General features: G+C 34.0%; 1 protein-coding gene across 2 annotated transcripts in view; it reads right to left on the reverse strand.

Annotated features, from left to right (window-relative positions):
• The window catches only part of LOC150093796 (uncharacterized), a 544,781-nt gene that overhangs the window by 216,072 nt on the left and 306,969 nt on the right, over nucleotides 1–21,740 (reverse strand). For both annotated transcript variants that reach the window (XM_090413179.1, XM_090413180.1), the window contains exons 13-14: nucleotides 18,513–18,625; nucleotides 6,833–6,996 (exon numbers count right to left, since the gene is read on the reverse strand). In XM_090413179.1, the coding sequence (XP_090269305.1) occupies nucleotides 6,833–6,996; nucleotides 18,513–18,625 (277 nt within the window). The remainder of the gene's footprint in view (nucleotides 1–6,832; nucleotides 6,997–18,512; nucleotides 18,626–21,740) is intronic.

A 21,740-nucleotide genomic window follows, 5' to 3' on the forward strand; every position in this document is an offset into this window, starting at 1 on the left:
ATACAGAAGCCATATCTGATCATCAACAAACAGGTCTACCATGCAGCATTAGGATGCAACATCTTGTGAGGGCTATGAAGGTATGCCTCTACTATAATCCTGTGAGAACAAATAAGGAGATAAATGTTTTAAAGAGAGAGAAAATCTTCACAGATGAGATTTTCATCATTGAAGAGTCATTTAGTCATTTTGGTGGTCAGGGCATATACCCGACCACCAAAATGATCAGGTATATGTCCCGGATGGTCGCACAGCACATGCCATAGCACTCAGGATTTAGAAAGGTCATTACCCCACATCAGTGGTGGTTGGTGGTGGGGGTAATGTATTAGGGATATCCAAGTTGCATTAATGTGAGAAAGGAGTCAAAACCTCTGCCAAAGTGTATCGACACTCTGCCAGAGGTTTTGACTCCTTTGGTACAGCCCCTGAACAAAACTTTGTTTCACAGTAAGTAGTGTACCTTCCAAAATGACTCAACTCCTCCTTTGCCTTATGTGGTCTTTGCCACATAAGGCAAAGACCACACACCAGTGGTTGGAGATGAATGTGCCTGACAACATATCACAAATCTGATTGGCCACCTGGAAGTCCCGATCTGAATCTGTTGGACTTCAAACTGTGGTTTGAAGTCCTGTAAGATATGACATCCCAGCAATGCCAGCCTGAAGGTGGATTTGGAGTGAGCAGTGGCAGTGTTTCAGTTGGATGTTGTGTATGCCACCATCGATATGTGGCCTAACAGACTTCGGGTGTAGTGAAGGCAAAAGGAGACATTTCTGAACACTGAGTGCTGCTACATGCACATTATACATGTAGTTTTATACATGTATGCTGAAAGATTTAAACAGTTTGTGGACAGATTAATGGTTTAAGCTCACTGTGCGAGGGTACTCCAGACAAGCTACTGTCTACATTACTTAATCCATCAACTGCACAGAATCTTACCAATTACCATTAATAGTATTTCTTGAGTGTATACTCGTGATTTGTCTGTATGCAGGATGAAATAATAATGAAATGGAAAGAACCGGGTAGGTACTGAACCTCTGATGTTAATTAACACTCCTTTTGACAAATAGCCAGATTATCATTATTGATCCTGAAGATAACCATCAGAAAGATATTTTAAGAAAATAATTTCATATCATAATCTCAAAAGAAAAATTGAAAATAATGGATTTTAAAGGTAAAGAGACAAAGAAACCAGAAAAAGAAGCTAATAACTTCACAACACTTGCCTTAGTATCCCATAATGCAAAGCACATATCCTTACAGGTATGTATAATGCTATGCATTATGGGAAAGGTCACTACCCAGACTGGTTTCGACCTTTATTGAGGTCTCTTCTGTGGGAGCCAGACCTAGAGTATAGTAAGGTTGAATTAATGCAAAAGTCATATTTTCATATACGAGTTTCCAAAAGGTGTCACACTTTATTATTAAATTACTCTAGATTAGAGAAAGATGTTGGAAGATTTTTCACTTAGTTTTCTATAAATTAAAGATACCAAGAAATTATATTTAACTTAATTACCTTGATGGACCCGTGTTTCACTCAGGATTTCTCCATGAGTGCAGGTCACAAAGAAATTATATACTTCATTTAATTCTTTATCCAAGTGTAAGCAAACAAAATTTGCGCCTGAAGTATTTTCAGAACTCAGGCAACTCGTATATAGAAGCTAATAACTTCACATCACTCATCTTAGTATCCGATAATGCAAAGCACATATCCTTATGGGTATGTATACTGCTATGCATTATGGGAAGGGTTACTATCCAAATCAGTATCGATCTTTACTGAGGCCTCTTCAGTGAGCGCCAGACCCAGAGGTGATAGTAAGGTTGAAGTAATGCAAAGATTCTGCATTATTTCAACCTTAGTATGACCTCTGGGTCTGGCTCCCACTGAAGAGACCTCAATAAAGGTCTGGACAGTGACCCATCCCATAATGCATAGCATTATACATACCCGTGTATACCATAATGCTTAGCATTATGGTATACTAAGTCAGTGACGTGAAGTTATTAGCTTCTATATACGAGTTGCCCCGGTCCTGAAAATACAATACTTTAGGTGTAAACTTTGTTTGTTTACACTTGGATAAAGGATTAAACAAAGTATATAATTTCTTGGTATCTTTAATTTATAGTATAACCAAGTGAAAAAACTTTCAATATCTTTCTCTAATCAGAGTAATTTAATAATAAAGTGACACTTGAAAACTCGTATATGAAAAAAATATGACTTTTGCATTAATTCAAAGTTATTATCACCTCTGGGTCAGGCTCTCACTGAAGAGACCTCAATAAAGGTTGAAACCAGTCTGAGTAGTGATCCTTCCCATAATGCATACCATTATACATACCTGTAAGGATGTGCTTTGCATTATGGGATACTAAGGCAAGTGATGTGAAGTTATTAGCTTCTATACACGAGTTGCTCCAGTTCTGAAGATGCTTCAGGTGCAAACTTTGTTTGCTTACACTTGGATAAAGGATTAAACCAAGTATATAATTTCTTGGTATCTTTAATTTATAATAAACACTTGAATGGGTATTATCGGATATCATCTGATGAAATTTTTCATTATATTGTTCACAGCCAAGAAAGGAGTAAGAGCTAGGTTTTTCTCTCACAGAGCAGTGAGTGCATCTAGTGTGAATGAATTTAAGGGAAGGAATGACAGCTAGTTTGGGTTTTTTTTATAGTCTCCCTAGATGAGTCCATGACTCTCTGGAGGTCTCAGATAATAATATTATTATTATTGTCTGCATTTTCTAACAATCATTCTTTTCAGCTAGTAGCAAACCATCTTTATCTCTTATAGCATTTACTTGCTTCTTTTCTTAAAAGCATATTTTCCATGTCATCTCATACAGTTTTCCAAACTGTATGAGATGATAAGCTGTTACAAAGTAATGATCAGATCCTACAATAGCTCCTTACTTTACTTTAACATCTAGGAGTGAACCCCTAAAATTACTCTTGATTGCAATACGATCAATTTGGGTTTGTTTTATTAATTGGTGACATTTTATATACGTCTTTGTGCTTAAATAAGTTTCCTCATATCACAAAATTATTCATTTCACAAATGCCACCAATAGGTCACCATTATCATTTCACAAAAAATGAAGATGAGAGAGCAACAGATAAAGCATTTCATGCTTTGTTATCTATTGCTCTCTCATCTTCATTATTTCTTTTGCCAACTTTAGCTTTCATGTCACCCATAAAAATAACCACGTCTTCATACTTGTTCTATACATTTTTGTAACTTATAAAAATTCTCCTTCTCATTTGTTAGTGCATATACATGTATAATGGTTAATTTAATACATCTTGATCACTAATCAGCTCACTTATGAGCTTCCAATTTATCAAGCTTTTATTTGTCTCTTATCATCATAACGCTGTTTATGGGTATAGACCATATTGGTCTGTTCTGGTCTCATTATCCATCCAATATGCTTTTTTGAGGTATACCCTGTCTTCTCTTTCCAATTGGCTTATATTTTAGTATTTGTTTAGGATATCGGGTGTTGGCCATTTTTGTTCACATTTTTGTTTATAACTGTTTAGTTTTTCTTCGATTGATTTTGTTTTTAGTTCTTTTAAAATGTCATCATTTCTTTTTTGATCTAATAATGTGTATTTTGCAGTTTTTCTCATAAATCTCATTTCACTTGTTTTTATTCTTTGTTTATCTTATTTGTTTATTGCCCAAATTTCACTGCCATATAATAATATGAGCACTGCTAAAGTATTGTATATTTTCAAGTGTGTTTCTTTTTGTACTATATTTGGATTAAGTGTTCTATTTATCAGGCCTATAATCTGTAAAAATTTTGAAGGTTTTTAATTTTATGTCTTCTTCTCCTTCATATGATATTACACATCCAAGATAACTGAAAGTATTTATCTGTTCTATTATTTTATTATTAATAACTATTTCACTTCGAACTGGAGTTTGTCCACAAAATGCCATTGTTTCAGTTTTATCTATGGAAATTTTCATTACAAACTGTTCAACTATAACATTTAAATTATACACTGCTCTTTGTAAATTGTCTACCTTATCTGATATAATTACCCAATCATCTGCAAATAATAGCATGTTTATTTTGTTATTCTGGGAAATTTCTACACCTTGATTGTTTAAGGTGTTCCACTGTATTAATATTTCAATAATGTAAATATTGAAAAGCATTGGAGACAAAGGGCATCCCTGTCTCACTCCTTGTTTATAGATTGTTTTCCAAACATTTTTTCATTTATTTTTAATTTACTATCTTTGTATATATTCAATATTGCATGTAGTAAAATATTAGGTATATTTATTCTTTGTAATATATCAAACAGTATATATCTTTTTACTTTGTCAAATACTTTTTCGTAATCTATAAACAGAAGATGAGTTTCTAAATTAAATTCTCTTCTTTTTTCTATAAGTAGTTTTAAACAGAAAGCTGTATCCATTGTAGAGCATCCTTTTCTAAATCCATTTTGACATTCTAATAATATTTTTTCAGTATATTTTTAGTTTTTCATATACAAAGCAGAATGCTTTATACAAAGCATTCTGCTTTGTATAAACTTTGCAAAAACTAATACCTCTTCTTTTAGAAGAGGTATTAGTTCAATAAACTAATACCTCTGTAATCAGCAGGTTTTGTTTTATCCCCTTTTTTAAATACGATATTACTATACTTGTATTCCATTCTATTGGTATTTGTCCATTTGTATATATTTTATTTAAAAATTTTAATATTCTCTGATGAAATTTTTTTCCAGCAAATTTATACAGCTTGAAGTTTATCCCATCTTCTCCTGCTGATTTGCCATTTTTTATTTTAATTATGTTGTCCTTTAATTCTTTCATTGTTATTATATCATGTAAAGTATTTTGTAAATTTCTGGCATAATTTTTTTTGATGCTCGTGTTATCCCTCCAAAGATCTGTAAAGTAATCCTAGAATTCTTTTAGATCTATTTCATAATTTATATTTGCAGTTTCTTTTATATCTTCATTCATGAGTTTTAGTATTTTATAGGCATTGTGTCTTATTTTGTATATGTAATTTTCTAGATATGATACAAATTTTTCCGAGCTTTCTCTATCTCTCTTTCTGGTTTATATATTTTATTGTTTTAGCTACTTAACCATCTTTTAAAAGCCAACTTTTTATTTTCAATTATTGTTTTTATTTCATTGTCCCATACATGTAATTTTTTATTTTTATGATATTTTTTGTGTGTTCCTAGACTTTCATATGCTGCTGATGCAATAATTACTTTTATATTATTACATTCTTTCTCAATGTCCACGTTTTCTTGTATTTTTTCTAAGTAGTTATTAATCTTCTGTTGGTATAAATTTCTTATACTCAAATCATTTAGTAGTCTAACTTTGTAAATAGATTTTGTTTCTCTAGTTTGTTTATTTTTTTGTAGTCTTTGTAACCAGTTTGGTGGAAACCTTAGTTTTGCCTGAACTAAATAGTGATCGGTGTCAATTTCTAGCTCTCTTCTGACTTTAACATCTAGGAAGAAGTTTGCTGCATTTTCATTTGCTATAAAGTAGTCTAATATTGATTTTTGTCCTCTAGCACACCATGTATATTTATGTACATTTTTATGTTTGTAAAATGTATTCATTATTTTTAAATTATTATATAATCAATGAGTCACTTTCCATTTTTGTTTACTGTTGGTTCTCCAAATTTTTGTATATTATTGTTAATTTTTTTCATCCCAATTCTGGTATTAATATCTCCGGCTATAATTATATGGTCTGTTTTGTTTTTCATATATCCCTTGTAAGTCTTTGTAAAAGTAATGATTTTCTTCTTTTCCTTCTTCAGGGGCACTCCAACTTGTCTCTGCACTAAATAAAAGTGCCACATCTCTTTCATGACTTTCATCTGATCCTAAATACAATATTTGATAACCATCTATAGTTCTCCCTCTTCCAAAACCAGTCCATCTCAACTCAATTATTCCTAAAATATCTATTCCATACTTTTCCCATTTCCTTTCTATCATTCTAACATTCCATGTTGCAATTAACATTTTCTGTTTTGGTGAAAGTAGCAACCTCATCTATTTCAAAGGTTTCTGTAGGCCACTTGAAACTTTATCTAAGAATTATCCTCTTGCCAACTTAAATAATGATCATCAGGAATCCTGCAGGCCAACATACCTGACACTTGGTATACTGGTTTTCTTGTGTTCTCAGTTTCCAAATCAGGGAATGTTTAAGGAGAAGAGTGATTAGCCCTTCCCTCAACGCTCCTCCTTTATCCAGGCATGGGTAAAGACCATCCAACCCCCACTTTCAATTTAGTACTATCATAGATATCATAGATACAAATTCCTCTATATCAGGAATTTAATGATAAGCATGTCATTTACTACTATTAATTAAATTAAGGGGATATTAGATCCCACATTGTTTTAAAACCGAATAAGAAACTCAAAGATTAGAATCAGAGAGTTTCATGCCGAAATAGTATAAAAAACTATAAAAGTATCAGCGAATACTAGCATGAGCTGAATGCAAGTAGTCCTAGAACGTAGTACAAACGATACTTTTATAGTTTTTTTATACTATTTCAGCATGAAACTCTCCGATTCCAATCTTTGAGTTTCTTATTCGGTTTTAAAACAATGTGGGATCTAATATCCCCTTAATTTAATTAATGTTTATATCGCCGAAATGAAGCCTGTTGACTCTTTATATTTAAGCATTTACTACTATTTCAAGCAAGAAGAAAACTTTTTATAGGGAAGTTAATTATATCCAAAATAAAAATCATTCCTTACCTTACATTTTTGACTGCAATTCTTGCCAATATATCCAGGCTTACAAGTACATTCTCCATTAAATGGATCACATGAACCTCCATTTAAACACTCACATTTCTCATTACACCGATTACCATACAGACCCAGGGGGCAAAGAAGATTACAGTGAATGCCATGCCAACCTAGAAAAAAAGGAAATTATAATGATTATGATGGAAGGTTTTTGACTTGGCTATGCTACCAATTATATATTTGGTTTAATCCTTTATCCAAGTGTAAGCAAACAAAGTTTGCACCTGAAGTATTTTCAGGACTGGGGCAACTCGTGGTAAAGGTGGTATAAGTTCTCATCACTTGCCTTAGTATCTCCCATAATGCAAAGCACATTTCCTTGCAGACATGTATAATGCTATGCATTAAGGGAAGGGCCACTACCCAGACTGGTTTCAACCTTTGCTGAGGTCTCATCAGTGGGAGCCAGACCCAGAGGTGGTGATACTAAGGTGGAAGTAAACTGGCCTGGGTAGTGGCCCTTCCCTTAATGCATAGCATTATACATGTCTGAAAGGAGATGTGTTTTGCATTATGGGAGATACTAAGGCAAGTGATGAGAACTTATGCCACCTTTACCACAAGTTGCCCCAGTTCTAAAAATACTTCAGACACAAACTTTGTTTGTGTCTGAAGTATACTTGGATAAAGGATTAAACCAAATATATAATTATGATGATTATGTAGACTTGATCAGTAAAAATCAATTATAAAGAGAAATATACTGGGTTTATTTGCTCGTAAAAATATAAAAATGAAAAGTAACTAGTTTCATCACGGATACTTGGGTTACAATCTTCTAGGTTACAATGAACAAAAAATACAATAAAAGGCTACATCAACGATAACATTACTAAAATACAAAACATGTTGGAAGCATTACAATATTATAAGTTGAAACATAAAACTCCAAGTAGTTGGAGTAGAGGCTAATTCTTCCTTCAGTTTTTCTTCATCTCTTGTGATAAAGATCACAAGCCTTTTTATGAGCATGTGTATAATACCTAGTTTTTAGGATATATGGTGCAATGAGGATGAGTGTAGGTAACGGCTTATATAAGTGGGGCTTGTGGTAAACACACACAGAGAGAGGCCTTCTTCAGTTTTTTTAGAAATGAAAACATCTAGGAAACGTAGTATTTCCTTCGTTTTCCAGTTCCAAAGTAAATTTTATTTTTTGGTGGAAGGAGTTGATAAATGAAAGAAAATCATGCAACTCAGCAATGCTGTATTTCCAGATCATAAAGATATCATCTATGTATCTTCACCAAATTGAAGATTTTTTATTTGTAGATGGTAAAGAAATGTTTTTCTGAGTTTTCCATGAGATAAGTCAGTGCACAGAGAAGACCGAGGACTTTCCATTGCAAGGCCAGATAGCCGCTTGTAAATTTTCCCATTCCATTTAAAATTATTAGAGTGGAGAAAATGTCTGAAAAGTTGAGAAGTATAAAGAGAGAACAGATCCTCTAACTTCCATGACTTCATCTACCAGAACATTGTAACAAAGACAATATCTAGACTATCTAGATAAGCATAGATCAGTAAGATAATTTAATAACTGATAAGTAAGTGAACTAATGCCATCTATGACTGGCCCAAGAGGAATACCCCCCCCCCCATAGGCACCTTGGGTGCTCTATATGGTTGCTGTGTAAAAAGTGCAATGATTTCAACTTTATCTTTATATCTGTAGGCCAGGTGAGCATTTTGTGTAAAAGATTGTTGGTCTCTTCATGATTTGTCTGAGTAGGATTGTAATCTGGTGGAGCATAAGTGGAGGAATCCAAGAGCAAGAGTGAAACATAGACATAATTAGCTGTATTCATGATGGCAGTTGAGTTGTCTTTGTCAGCTATTAGTATTAAAATATCCCTGTTCTTTTTTCTGAGATGGTGTTGCTTTTAGGAAGGTGAGATGAAGAGAGAAGAATCACAGTATTCAATCTAAAGTCATTTGCAAAAGGTTGTGGGAAAAAGGGCCTTTTCTACGTTGCAAATAAAATCTACTTTAGGAATGCGTTCTGGCATGATAGCAAAACTGAAACCTTTCTTTAAAATGCTAGCTTCCACTTTTGTCAATTTATGATTTGAAATGTTTACCAACACTTTTTCATCAGATAGGGTGGCTTTCAAAATGAACTTTTCATCATAAAAAGCATTAAATTTTTGATTTGTCTGTTATCAGAGGATAAAAGAGTGCTGATCTTGTCTGAAAAAGACCATAGGTTGGCATCTATGCAGTTTGCTAAATAAATATATAAAAAACATATCAATGTATTTCTATTTAAGAAAATAATTTAATCTAAATAAAATATAAGTGAAATTATATAACTTCAAGCATGAGTGATTAGGCCATTTTACTCACCCTAGACTAATATTCTATGTGAATCAGAGAGAGGTCTCTCTGTCTCTATTCCCACACATCTGCCTTACATTATGTTATCAGAAAATTAATTTGAGCATTAAACGGTGATTAATGCTAATAATACTTTGTTAAAGTACTATCACTTATTTAATTCAGCTGTCTCCATTTCCAATACTGTTTATTTAAAAAAAACCACATTACCTTACCTTATGATGCTTCACTTTACCATTATTTGCTCATACAATGCAATGAAATTATCACAAATGCTCATTTATATGATACTCATTCACTCATACAACAGCAAGAGATGAATTTCATCACCCAGTGTGGGACCACCACCCTGCTTACTGAAGATCTGAAGTGGCTTGAAAATGTTCCATGTTTGGTTTCTAGAGCAGGGTTTCCAGAATATGTAAAACATGAATAAAATAAAAAATAATAAAAAAATCTAAAATTAATTTCAAAAATTAGAAAAAAAAATCTGGAAAAAGATGGGTCACTGGAAGTATACCAACAAGCTCTGTACTTGGGTTGCTAGTATTTAATTCTTTCACTAATATATGAAATGATTTAAGGAGAAATATCCAGTTGTCAATGACACAAAAACTGAAAAAGCAATAGTTAATAAAGATGATACAGAGATACTACAGATGACTTAAACAGACTAGCATTATGGACAAAGGCTAATAACTACCAGTTTAATGTGGAAAAGTGTATTATTCAATACTCTGAGAAGAAGAAGAAATCACAAGGTCCATACCACATTAATGGAACTAGACTACAGGAAACTGATGAGACCAGGGATTCAAATCCTCTTACATCAGAGCTATCTGACATTGTTTTTCCTAATTTAGCATCATTAATGGCAAATAACTGAATCTCCCCTCTCACACCCTGAATTATATTACTGATATATAAATTAAACAACAGTGTTCCAAAAACAGAAACCTGCGGTATCCTACCCCACTCATCACCCACATTTTGCGAGACACTACCCCCCCCACCCCACAACTCACTGGTTGCTATCAATCAATCAATTAACCAAACTACCAACAATTCATCCATCTCCAACCTGCTCTATTAAGAGTAGTTCATCATATGGTACTTTATCAAATACTTTTAGCAAACTCCAAATAAATCACTGTCCAATACATGAGTCACTATTATAAAATGTAACTGTCACTATGAGCAGAGGAGTGAGGAGTATCTTCGCATAGAGAGTGGTTGGTGAGTGGAATGCATTATCTGAGTGTTGTGAATGTAGAAACATTGAATCAGTTTAAAGCACAGTTGGATGAAAATTGTGTGCAAGAGTGTGTACCTCCCACGATGAGTCTCCGACTCCATGGAGATCAGATGTTAATAACAAAGCAAGACTCCTCCCTCCAACAAACCTATGCTGCTCTCTTGAAAGATTTCCATTCTCATCAAAATCATATTTATATTCTGTCTTTAACCAGCCTCTAACACCTTCACCACTACACCTACATACTAGCCTATAGTTGGGAGCATCCATAGTTCTGTTAGTTTCTATGATGTCCTCTGGTGGGAAAAGTCTGGGTTTGAATCCCATCGAAGATTTGAAGAACCTTTATCAGAACTTTTCAACTGAAGGTGAGTTAGCCTTTCTCATACAGATGTCAGGGTTTTCATCCTACAAAACAGGCAAATGGGCCATTAGAACATATGCCATGTACAGCTGTTAATGGCATATGTTCTAATTATGGCCAAGCAATTCTGTCCTCAAAGCCTGAGTTGCTTGGCCATAAATCCAAAATAACCAATTACCCTATAGCTGGATAGCACTGATGGATTCTCCTTTATGCAGTGGCACTATTTTTTCTCCTTGCCACTCCTCATGTTGCCAGACTCGAAGAGTGCAAGTGCACTGCCAGCTCTTTCACACATTCCTGCTAATATTATTGTTTATTATTATTATTACGCAACACTTCCAAGGAGTCCAAAGACTCATCAAGGGATGGCACCTACTCTACAACTCCCCATCTTACCAACTCAATCCACCAACTCAATCAACTAACTAAGTACTACCATCATATACACAAACTCCATCTACTGCCCACCAACACCACCACTAGTATTTTCACAGACAATCATAAACATCCATGCCCACAGCGGGATTCGAACCTGTAGCCTTTTGAGTAGAGAGCAGATACACTAACCACTCGGCCAACCAGGCCGGCAATATAAACAGTGATATCCCATCTGGTCTCTCAGCTTCATTAACATCAAGGTTACTTAATATTCTAAACATCAATGATTCTTGAAATGTCAGTCTTCTGTCCTTTCTACTAATATTCAACACTATTCTTATCCCTTTGCATGAAATATACTAACTCACTGAACATATCCACTCTTTATCAGTGTGACTCAAGTTCCACCCCCCCAGCAACTAAACTCAGTCTACCATATTCACCATTTCTTCTACTGTAGAATTCTCCAGAATCCTATAGTAGATTTCTCCATATACCAATTTCTTCTTCCTCATTACACTTGCCAGCTTCCTAGCCTGTGTCTTATACTCCTCGTGCTGTTGAGGGACACCCTGTTCTTTATATCTCCTTTATAACATTCTCATTCTCAGAATGTCCTGCATAATTCTATCATTCATTCATTTAATCCTTACTTTATTTATCCTCTCAAAATTAGGAATACAATTAGACACTGCCATAAACAACTGATTTTGGACCAAGTTGAAGATTGTTGATTTCTCTCCCCTTCAATTATCATAATTCCCCTGCTTTGAATTCCACATTTGCTCTGTGAAGTTTGTAACTAAACAGCCACACCTCACATCAAAGTCACAGAATTATGCTCCACAAATGGTAGCATCAATGTGACATCTTCTATTATCTTGGAGATATTATTAAATCCAATACTCATGTCTCATATGTTCCTAGAACTACATGCTACCTAAGGTAGTTGTTTAAAATTGGAGGTAAAAAAAAAAATTGTGATATGAAATTCATTTTAATGGTGTAACATTTTCACCTTAGTATTGAAGGCATCGCTAGTATATCACAATGGAACACAATGCAAAATACAAATAACAGAAGCATTTTAAAAAAGCACTATTACAGAATAAGACAACAAGCAGTCAAATTCCTAATTAATTAATTTAAAAAATTATGTCTGTGTGTAGACACACACACACACACAAATTGACATGAGACATTTATTTATATCAGTTATGCAAACAAAAATTTTAGAATTTTTAGAAAGAAAATATTTTTGCTGAAATGGATAAGTTTTTCCATTTTAGCAATAAGATTGTCACAGATACATATAACTATAATATTAGCTAGTGTAGCAGTTTTGATTTCACCAAGAACTAATGTTTTTACCAACTGTAACAACAGAAGTGTGGGATAAGTTTAACCTCTGACCTATTTCAATGTTTAATGCATCATCATCACCACTAAATTTAAAATTTTAATCTTAATATCGAATTTAATACATTTACGAGTCTTTTTCCTTTCACTGGAAGAAACAGTACCCTAACTTTTTATTTACTATTATTAACAACAATAAAATAATAGTTATGAAGCGTTTACAATTCACACAAGAAACACCATAACACTAAGAGAGAGAGAGAGAGGATGAAATGCAGTGAACAACGACACTAAACAAACTGAGTCCATACATCAACGAATTGGTTGATGCATGGCAGCATAGTGAATCGCCGAAACCTTCGTATGAGTTAATATAGTGTTATATAAATAGACACTTGTCATATTGAAAACTGTCATATGATTGGATCATTATAAAGCAAAATTTTGTAAGGTGGGCCTAAACTGTATACTATTATTTTCTCCTGCTTGATCCCTAAATTTTACACATCTTATAGTTTTCTGATTTTGCCTACTTAGTTATAAAATATCAATGCATATTTATTATCTTTTTGGTGGGCTCATTTGTTAAAGCAACAATGGCTGTGTGTGTGTGTGTGTAGTACAGTGATAACACACAAAATTTTGCATGCCAGTACTGAGAGAGAGGGTGGTGTGTGTGTGCATGTGCTTTTGAAGTGTGTGTATGGGAGAGTAATCATTAAAATTATCTTCAATCATTATTCCCTCTCACCACCACTACACACATTCTTGTTCCTATAACCAACAACGTTTTTTGATGTCCTTTCATACATGATTAGCGATTTTTAAGGTAATTCACGATATGTATTGTATTTACATTCCTATCAATATGATAATCTAAAAACCAAGAAAGAATCAGGAAATATCTCTGCAACGATCAGTAAAGATATATTATAAGTCAGAATTGGAATATAGTTTGGCCATTACATATTTAAAGGTATATTATATACCTATTTGCATAACTACCAATACTTGAAACTGCCACATGGATGGGGAGAATTTAAAAAAAATTAAAGTATTCAGAGATTGAGTAAGATGGGAAGAAAAAGTAATGATGTTTCTCTTGGATTACCATTTATATATATACATATATTTTTATGAAGAAGTGAATGACTAGAACTGAGATTTAAGTAAAAAGGTTTTAATATAAAAACACTACTAGTTTCGGCCTGTAACAGCTTTCTTCAGGTGACATTATAAAAGAAAGAAAAAACACTAAACATTGAAGGTTAAAAGACCATGAAAACATTGTAGTTGTATCTGAAGCTGTTCTTTCGTTTGTTGCATTGTTGGGAGAGTGCATGCTTGCAGCATCACGTGAACGCCAGTACATGATTACAGCTGAATGACTATCTGGGAGGTTGTAGCTCAAGTTGTTATTTAGATGAATAGGATTGAAGATGATTTCTCTAGATTCCACGATTTTTCTCTCTAGTTCATCACTGCAACAGAAGTTGTTAGTAGATTTTTCCCAGCAGACTTTGTGACTTTGGTTTTCATCATTAGGATATATAATAGTTTTCATCATTCATCATTAGCCGAGAAAAGGATATGACTTGATAATGCACTCGCTCGCTGTCTCTTGTAAGTAATGTCCCTCGTGTTCTTCCATACACAATTCGACAGATTTGTCTGTCTGCCCAAATTAAGGAATATCACAATCACACAATATTTTATATACACCAGGGTATTTGAGTTGATGATGACAAGGTTTTGGGTGGCTAATTAAGAAACGGATCTTTGGAAGTGGAGTGAACAAGGTTCTGATATTGTATTTTCTTAGAACTTTTGCTAATTTATGTGAAACAGTACTTATGTAAGAAATAGATATATTGCCTTTGAATCTATTTGTTTCTTCTGAGTGATGTCTAGGAGGATTAAGAAGGAATTTTTCAATGTTTTTTTGGAATATCCATTAACTTCGAAAGAAGTTTTCAGATTGTTTATTTCTGTAAGAAGTTCATTTGGGTCATCAAGAAGAGAAATTATTCCAAGCTTATGAGAAGGGAAATGATGGGACTGACTGTACAGATATCTGTTGGTATGTGTGGGCTTTCCATATATCGATATTTTGAGTTTACCAGAAGAGCGAGTCAGTTTGACATCAAGAAAAGACAAGGAATTATCCGTTTCAAGCTCGGCAGTAAACTTAATACTGTTACACCCTGATATCTTAAGAATATAGAATTCTCAGCTATCATGGTGTAACATGAAGAATAAATAAAATAAATTAAAAACCCTGCATAAAAGATAATAGTTGAATTAATTGAAAGAAAAGGAAAGATTCTTGCATCCAATAAAATATATAAAATATAAAGGTTTTGTTAAACTAACAAACAAAAGAAAGAATGTATTAATATTGTGATATGATTTAAATAAGAAAAGTTAAATAAATAAGACAGAAAAGGATTAGTCATAAAAGATGGTATGTGAGAGGCTAGAGATTAAGTTATTAAGTAAGTTCATAGAAAAATTTTGGAAAGGGGATTAAATTAGAGGCTAGCAAAGGAAAACAACAGACCATCGCTCAGGGCCGATGCCCGGATTGAGACATTGTTACGGGCTCGCCGATCAAAGGAAGTTTGGCAGAAAAACACCACCCTAATTGGTCGGTGAAGTAAAAACAAGTACGGGCGGAGAAAAGAAGTTAGAAAAAGTGCAGTTAGGAGAACAGGTATAAAAGGGTTGGAACCCCCCCCCACCCACGAGGCTTTTTTGGTTTTGGTTTGATTCTATTCCAGGAGAGTCCTTCACGAGTTCTTTCATAGGGATTTCACGGTGTTTTCCTGAGTGGCGAGATTGGAGTTATATCTCCGACCGTCACAACACGGAAACAAAAGTGAGCGGAATTTCGGTTCCGTATTTCCTATGTGAGAAGCGAAGAATGCCATAAAGTCAAAGAAAAGGAAACATATTCTTTGTGTTTCGACTTCAGTGACAACTACGAGAAGGGGAAAGAAGTAAAGAAATCGATGTCCACGTGGCGAGTTGCACAGCCGTTATACAGATGATTCAAAGTGTGTTCGGAGTTACGAAAAGTTAAGCCAGCGTAAGCCTAGTTCAATTCCAAAAAGAACGTAGGAGAAGCAAATTATCGGTGAGGTTATATCAAGATAGTTCAATCAGAAGAAGGTAAAGGTCCATATGAAAACCCCAAGAAAGAAAGGTACTGTAAAATATATCTAATGTTAACAAAAATTTGTCTGTGATAAGTATCATTATTCTAATACGGAACTGTTGAAGTGACCAAGGAAAATTTATACTAGGACTTTAGTATCTGACCGAATATATTAAAAGTAAGCTGGCTAGTGCTAATGTTATGTAAAAAATTAAGTGTCCTGAGAAATTTTGCATGTCTATTGTAATGTATTGGAAAGTTCCTCTTATCTATGTTCTTCTATTATCTATGCACGAGATATCACTAAAACTTATACTAATATCTAAGTTATTTCTCCCCTTAGCACCCCTAATATTTGCATTTATACTGCGCCTTTTGGGATATTTAGTTTAAGATATTATATACAAAAACAAGGAGAAAGAACTCAAATATGTCTGAAAGTGAAACTATGTTGCAGTCGTGACACTTTATCTCGTTTCTTAACATTAATTTCCCGCGCGATTAGGTTCGTATTTTTCAAGTGGTGCATTGGACAGCAATTTCAGACAACTCTTTTATCATTGAACAAAGGTTTATTAAATTCCTTAACATGGTACAATTCAATTTTTGTGATTACTCAATTTAATGCTAAACTAAATACTTACAAACTAACATTAGCTTATTACAAGTAATTAGGCTATGATCCTATAATGAGTATTACGATCATGCCGCCATAACAATTCAACACATAAATTCACTTGACATGGACAAATAAGATTAATTCACATTATTTAACTATTCAAACTTAAGTAGATTAACTAAACCTTTTTCTGCACTAACACATAACTATGACATTTTAACTTTCCAATACATTACAACAGACATGCAAAATTTCTCAGGACACTTAATTTTTTACATAACATTAACACTAGCCAGCTTACTTTTAATATATTCTGTCAGATACTAAAGTCCTAGTATAAATTTTCCTTGGTCACTTCAACAGTTCCATATTAGAATAATGATACTTATCACAGACAAATTTTTGTTAACATTAGATATATTTTACAGTACCTTTCTTTCTTGGGGTTTTCATATGGACCTTTACCTTCTTCTGATTGAACTATCTTGATATAACCTCACCGATAATTTGCTTCTCCTACGTTCTTTTTGGAATTGAACTAGGCTTACGCTGGCTTAACTTTTCGTAACTCCGAACACATTTTGAATCATCTATATATCGGCTGTGCAACTCGCCACATGGACATCGATTTCTTTACTTCTTTCCCCTTCTCGTAGTTGTCACTGAAGTCGAAACACAAAGAATATGTTTCCTTTTCTTTGACTTTATGGCATTCTTCGCTTCTCACATAGGAAATACGGAACCGAAATTCAGCTCACTTTTGTTTCCGTGTTGTGACGTCGGAGATATAACTCCAATCTCGCCACTCAGGAAAACACCGTGAAATCCCTATGAAAGAACTCGTGAAGGACTCTCCTGGAATAGAATCAAACCAAAACCAAAAAAGCCTCGTGGGGGGGGGGTCCAACCCTTTTATACCTGTTCTCCTAACGGCACTTTTTCTAACTTCTTTTCTCCGCCCGTACTTGTTTTTACTTCACCGACCAATTAGGGTGGCATTTTTCTGCCAAACTTCCTTTGATCGGCGAGCCCGTAACGATGTCTCAATCCGGGCATCGGCCCTGAGCGATGGTCTGTTGTTTTCCTTTGCTAGCCTCTAATTTAATCCCCTTTCCAAAATTTTTCTATGAATTTACTTAATAACTTAATCTCTAGCCTCTCACATACCATCTCTTATGACTAATCCTTTTCTGTCTTATTTAGTTAAATTTTCTTATTTAAATCATATCACAATATTAATATTTTCTTTCCTTTGTTAGTTAGTTTAACAAAAACCTTTATTTTTTATATATTTTATTGGATGCAAGAATCTTTCTTTTTTTTTAATTAATTCATCTTTTAGCTTTAATGCAGGGTTTTTAATTTATTTTATTTATTTTTCATGTTACACCATGATAGCTGAGAATTCTATATTCTTAAGATATCAGGGTTAACAATACTTTGATGTCGGCTATTGAGATGTTCGAGGAAAACCATAAGGGATTCATATCCATGGCTCCAAACAATGAAGACATCATCCACATAACGTTTCCAAACTTTAGGTGTTAAAATAAAGGAAGAGATAGCCTTGGTTTCAAAATCCTCTGAGTAAATATTTGCGAGTACAGGGGATAAAGGATTACCCATAGCCAGTCCATGATTTTGTTTGTATATATTATCTTCCATTGCAGTGATGAACTAGAGAGAAAAATCGTGGAATCTAGAGAAATCATCTTCAATCCTGTTCATCTAAATAACAACTTGAGCTACAACCTCCCAGATAGTCATTCAGCTGTAATCATGTAGTGGTGTTCACGTGATGCTGCAAGCATGCACTCTCCCAACAATGCAACAAACGAAAGAACAGCTTCAAATACAACTACAACGTTTTCATGCTAATTATGTATAGAGACTGTCTATGTTGTTCATAGTCTTTTAACCTTCAATGTTTTTTTTCTTTCTTTTATAATGTCACCTGAAGAAGGCTGTTACAGGCCAAAACTAGTAGTGTTTTTATATTAAAACCTTTTTACTTAAATCTCGGTTCTAGTCATTCAATTCTTCATAAAACTATGTATGTTAACCAAGTTAATGATCATTCTGTCATATATATATATATATATATATATATATTAATTTACTAGATTAGATAAACGCAAGTCATTCATAACTTACCTGCAGGACATGAACAACCACCTGAATCATGTGAGCAATTTCCACCATTTTTACAAGAACAATTGTTGGCACAGTTAAAACCATATTTTCCAGGAGGACACTCTTCTTCACAACTATTAAAATTCACAATTTCTTTAGCATAGAATATTAAAATTTGTTGCTATACATTGGCAAAGATAATTATATGTTAGTACTTTTATTATGTCATAATATAAAGAAAATGTTTTAAGAAAGAAACATTTGAAATCATCTTAATTTTTTTTTAGGAATCATTTTTTCGACAATACATAATGTTAATGAAATGAGATGTGCCCATTTGTTTCGAATTTGCAAAATATAAAAAGTGAAAAGAATATGATATTGTTAATTACATACACTGTGGAGCATATAAAGCCTTTGTGAGGCTCACATTTCAATGCATATTAAAGTGATTTGGCACAATGGCCACTAGATATATAATATTGCTTCCAAGCCTCCACGGAGTCCAAAGACTCATCATGGGAGATCAAACACTCACAGACCACAATAGCTATCATATCTTGCCTTGAACACATTCAACGTTGGAGCACTCACTAGGAATAACACACAGTTACGGCACATGATTACAATGAATTCCCAATATGAATGCAGTAGCGTTATAGAATTAAATTAAAATATTCCTGAAGGGAAAAAAAATAGATTACATTAAAAATAAGATAACATATATAAAAAATTATCATTTTACACAATTTTGTATGACAATTTACCATACTTTAGGAATATCAAGAACGTCATTGAGGTTTAAATTTGGTCTGTGAAGTAGGGCTTCAGCACTTTCTTTATATAAACGTTCATGTTTATATAAAGATCTATGTAGAAGTTTGGTCTTTTTTCAATGGATCCTATGGTTTGGGTTTTCAACTCCATGTTGTGCAATGCCAGATTTCTGTGGTTTGATAAAACGGATATGGTCTTGATGTTCTATAATGCGTTTATGAACAGGTCTACCTGTCTGTCCATAGTAAGAGAATTACAGGAGCATGGAACCTCGTACATGCCAGGTAACATCAGAGGTGAGAGTTTATTTTTAGGAGAAGGTAACAAGTTATAGATCTGGTTGATGGGTTTGTAGGTAGTGGCAAGATTGTATTTCTTCATAATTTTTGAAAGACGTTCGGAGATGCCTTTGACATAAGGTATGGGAATCCTATGGGCTTATTCTTGTCTATGTTGATGTGTGGGGAAGTGACTGATGATTTTTTGAGTTGATTTAAGATTGTATCCAATTTAGTATGGCTGTATTTTTGATTATTTCCAATTCTTTGTTTAGAGATTCTTCAGAGGAGTAGAATCTGTGCGCTCTGGTTACTATTGATTTAATAATGCCAAATTTTTGAAATGGACAGAAGAATTGGGAATGTAGCAACCTGAAAATGTCGGCTTGGGCTTGGGGTAGACAGAAGTGGAGATGGAACCATCTTCTTTTCTTTGGATGTATAAATCCAGATACCCCTGCGAAGATTCTTTTTCTAGCGTGAATTTGATGCTAGGATGAAGGTTTATTTTATCTAAAAAGAGGTGTAGTTCTTTAGTTCTTGTTCGAAATGATACCAGACAACAAAGACATTATCAACATATCGTAGCCAAATTTTTGGTTTGGGTTTAAACGTGAAAATTTGATACTTTCCTGCTTTGATACTTAGGATGAAATATTTACTTATTAAAACTTATTACTGTGGTTATTACGTGGGTTTGTTTAGTCATGAATTTTCCAGAAGTTTCATAGTACAATAAAATTACAATCTTCTTCTTCTGCAGCTTTTCCCACTTAAGTAGGGTCACTGTTTGTAGTGAGTCTCCTCCACAACCTCCTGTCTTAGGCTGTAGCCACATCCAAGTTCTTCATCCTCAAGTCCTCCTCCACGATCTCCTTCCATCTCTCCTTTGGCCTCCCAAGCTTCCTCCTTCCCTGCACATCCATCAGCATGACCTTTTTTCCCACATACTCTTCCTCCCTCCTCATCACATGACCAAACCATCTCAACTTTGCCTCCTGTATCTTTGCTCCTAAGTTCGTAACTTTCACCGTTCCCCTTACATAGTCATTTCTCAGATAATCCTTTCTGGTCACACTGCACATCCACCTAAGCATTCTCATCTCCGCTACCTCCATCCTGTTGATATTTTTCCTTAGGGTCACAGTTTCCATAGCATACATCATAGCTGGTCTCACTACTGTCCTGTAGATTTTTTATTTTAGATTGATCGGCACCCTCATATCACATAGCACTCCAATTCCTCCATCCTGCATCCCACTTCCTTCTCAGCCTCACCATCCTCTTTCATTGTTGAACACCTTCCTGATGACATTTCCTTCCAGCTCCAGATCAGTCTCCTGGCTGCCATCCACTTTGCAACACATATACTCTGTCTTAATTCTGCTCAGTCTCATACCTCTCTCTTCCAGTACTTTCCTCCAACTTTGAAAAATGAAATTTTTTAAATGAAATAAAATAAAATAACTTCATCAAAGTTACATTCTATTTAAGACATCAGAGACATTCTTTCATTAGAGACATTTCATTTCATTTATTACAGTTAAAATAATGTCCTAATTTAACATAAACTGCCTTCAGCGAACAGTTATGTAGTCAACCAATCAAACCACGCCTCAATAATGATGAGCTCGCAGTACTCGGCAAAGATTTAAACTTTCCCGTGGCACCCAAACAATTAACAAACTTGATTTCATTTACCATATAGAAAGAAGTTTAAGATTTATCCCTACCACCATAGCAGATAAGGTATGTTTGGAAACCACTAACATTTTAAATTTAATATATATCTTTCAACATTTTAAATTTAAATTATACTAAAACAATAACCAGCAACCTAACAAAATTGGAACTGACAGTGGTAAAATCAGTAAAATTAAATCAACATTGTAATTACTAGAGCCAATAAAGGCAGTGCCACAGTTATTCTAAATCGAACTACTTATTTGGAAAAAATGAATCTAATAGTCTCGGACAACAGCACATATCAACTAGTTAATTTTGACCCTACCAACTGAATAAAAATGAAAATGAAGAAGCTGCTTAAATCCATCATCACATGACCCGAAGATACCATTAAAAAATTAATTCTGCACTACACTCGTTCCCCGAGAATTTACGGTCTACCAAAGATTCACAAACAAAACACACCACTCCACCTGATAGTCGAAGGTACAGACAGCCCCAATTATCA

This window comes from Typopeltis vanoorti, chromosome 23 (assembly GCF_054136105.1).
Source record: "Typopeltis vanoorti isolate ZY-2024b chromosome 23, IOZ_Tvanoo_1.0, whole genome shotgun sequence".
Classification (NCBI taxonomy): Eukaryota; Metazoa; Arthropoda; class Arachnida; order Uropygi; family Thelyphonidae; genus Typopeltis; species Typopeltis vanoorti.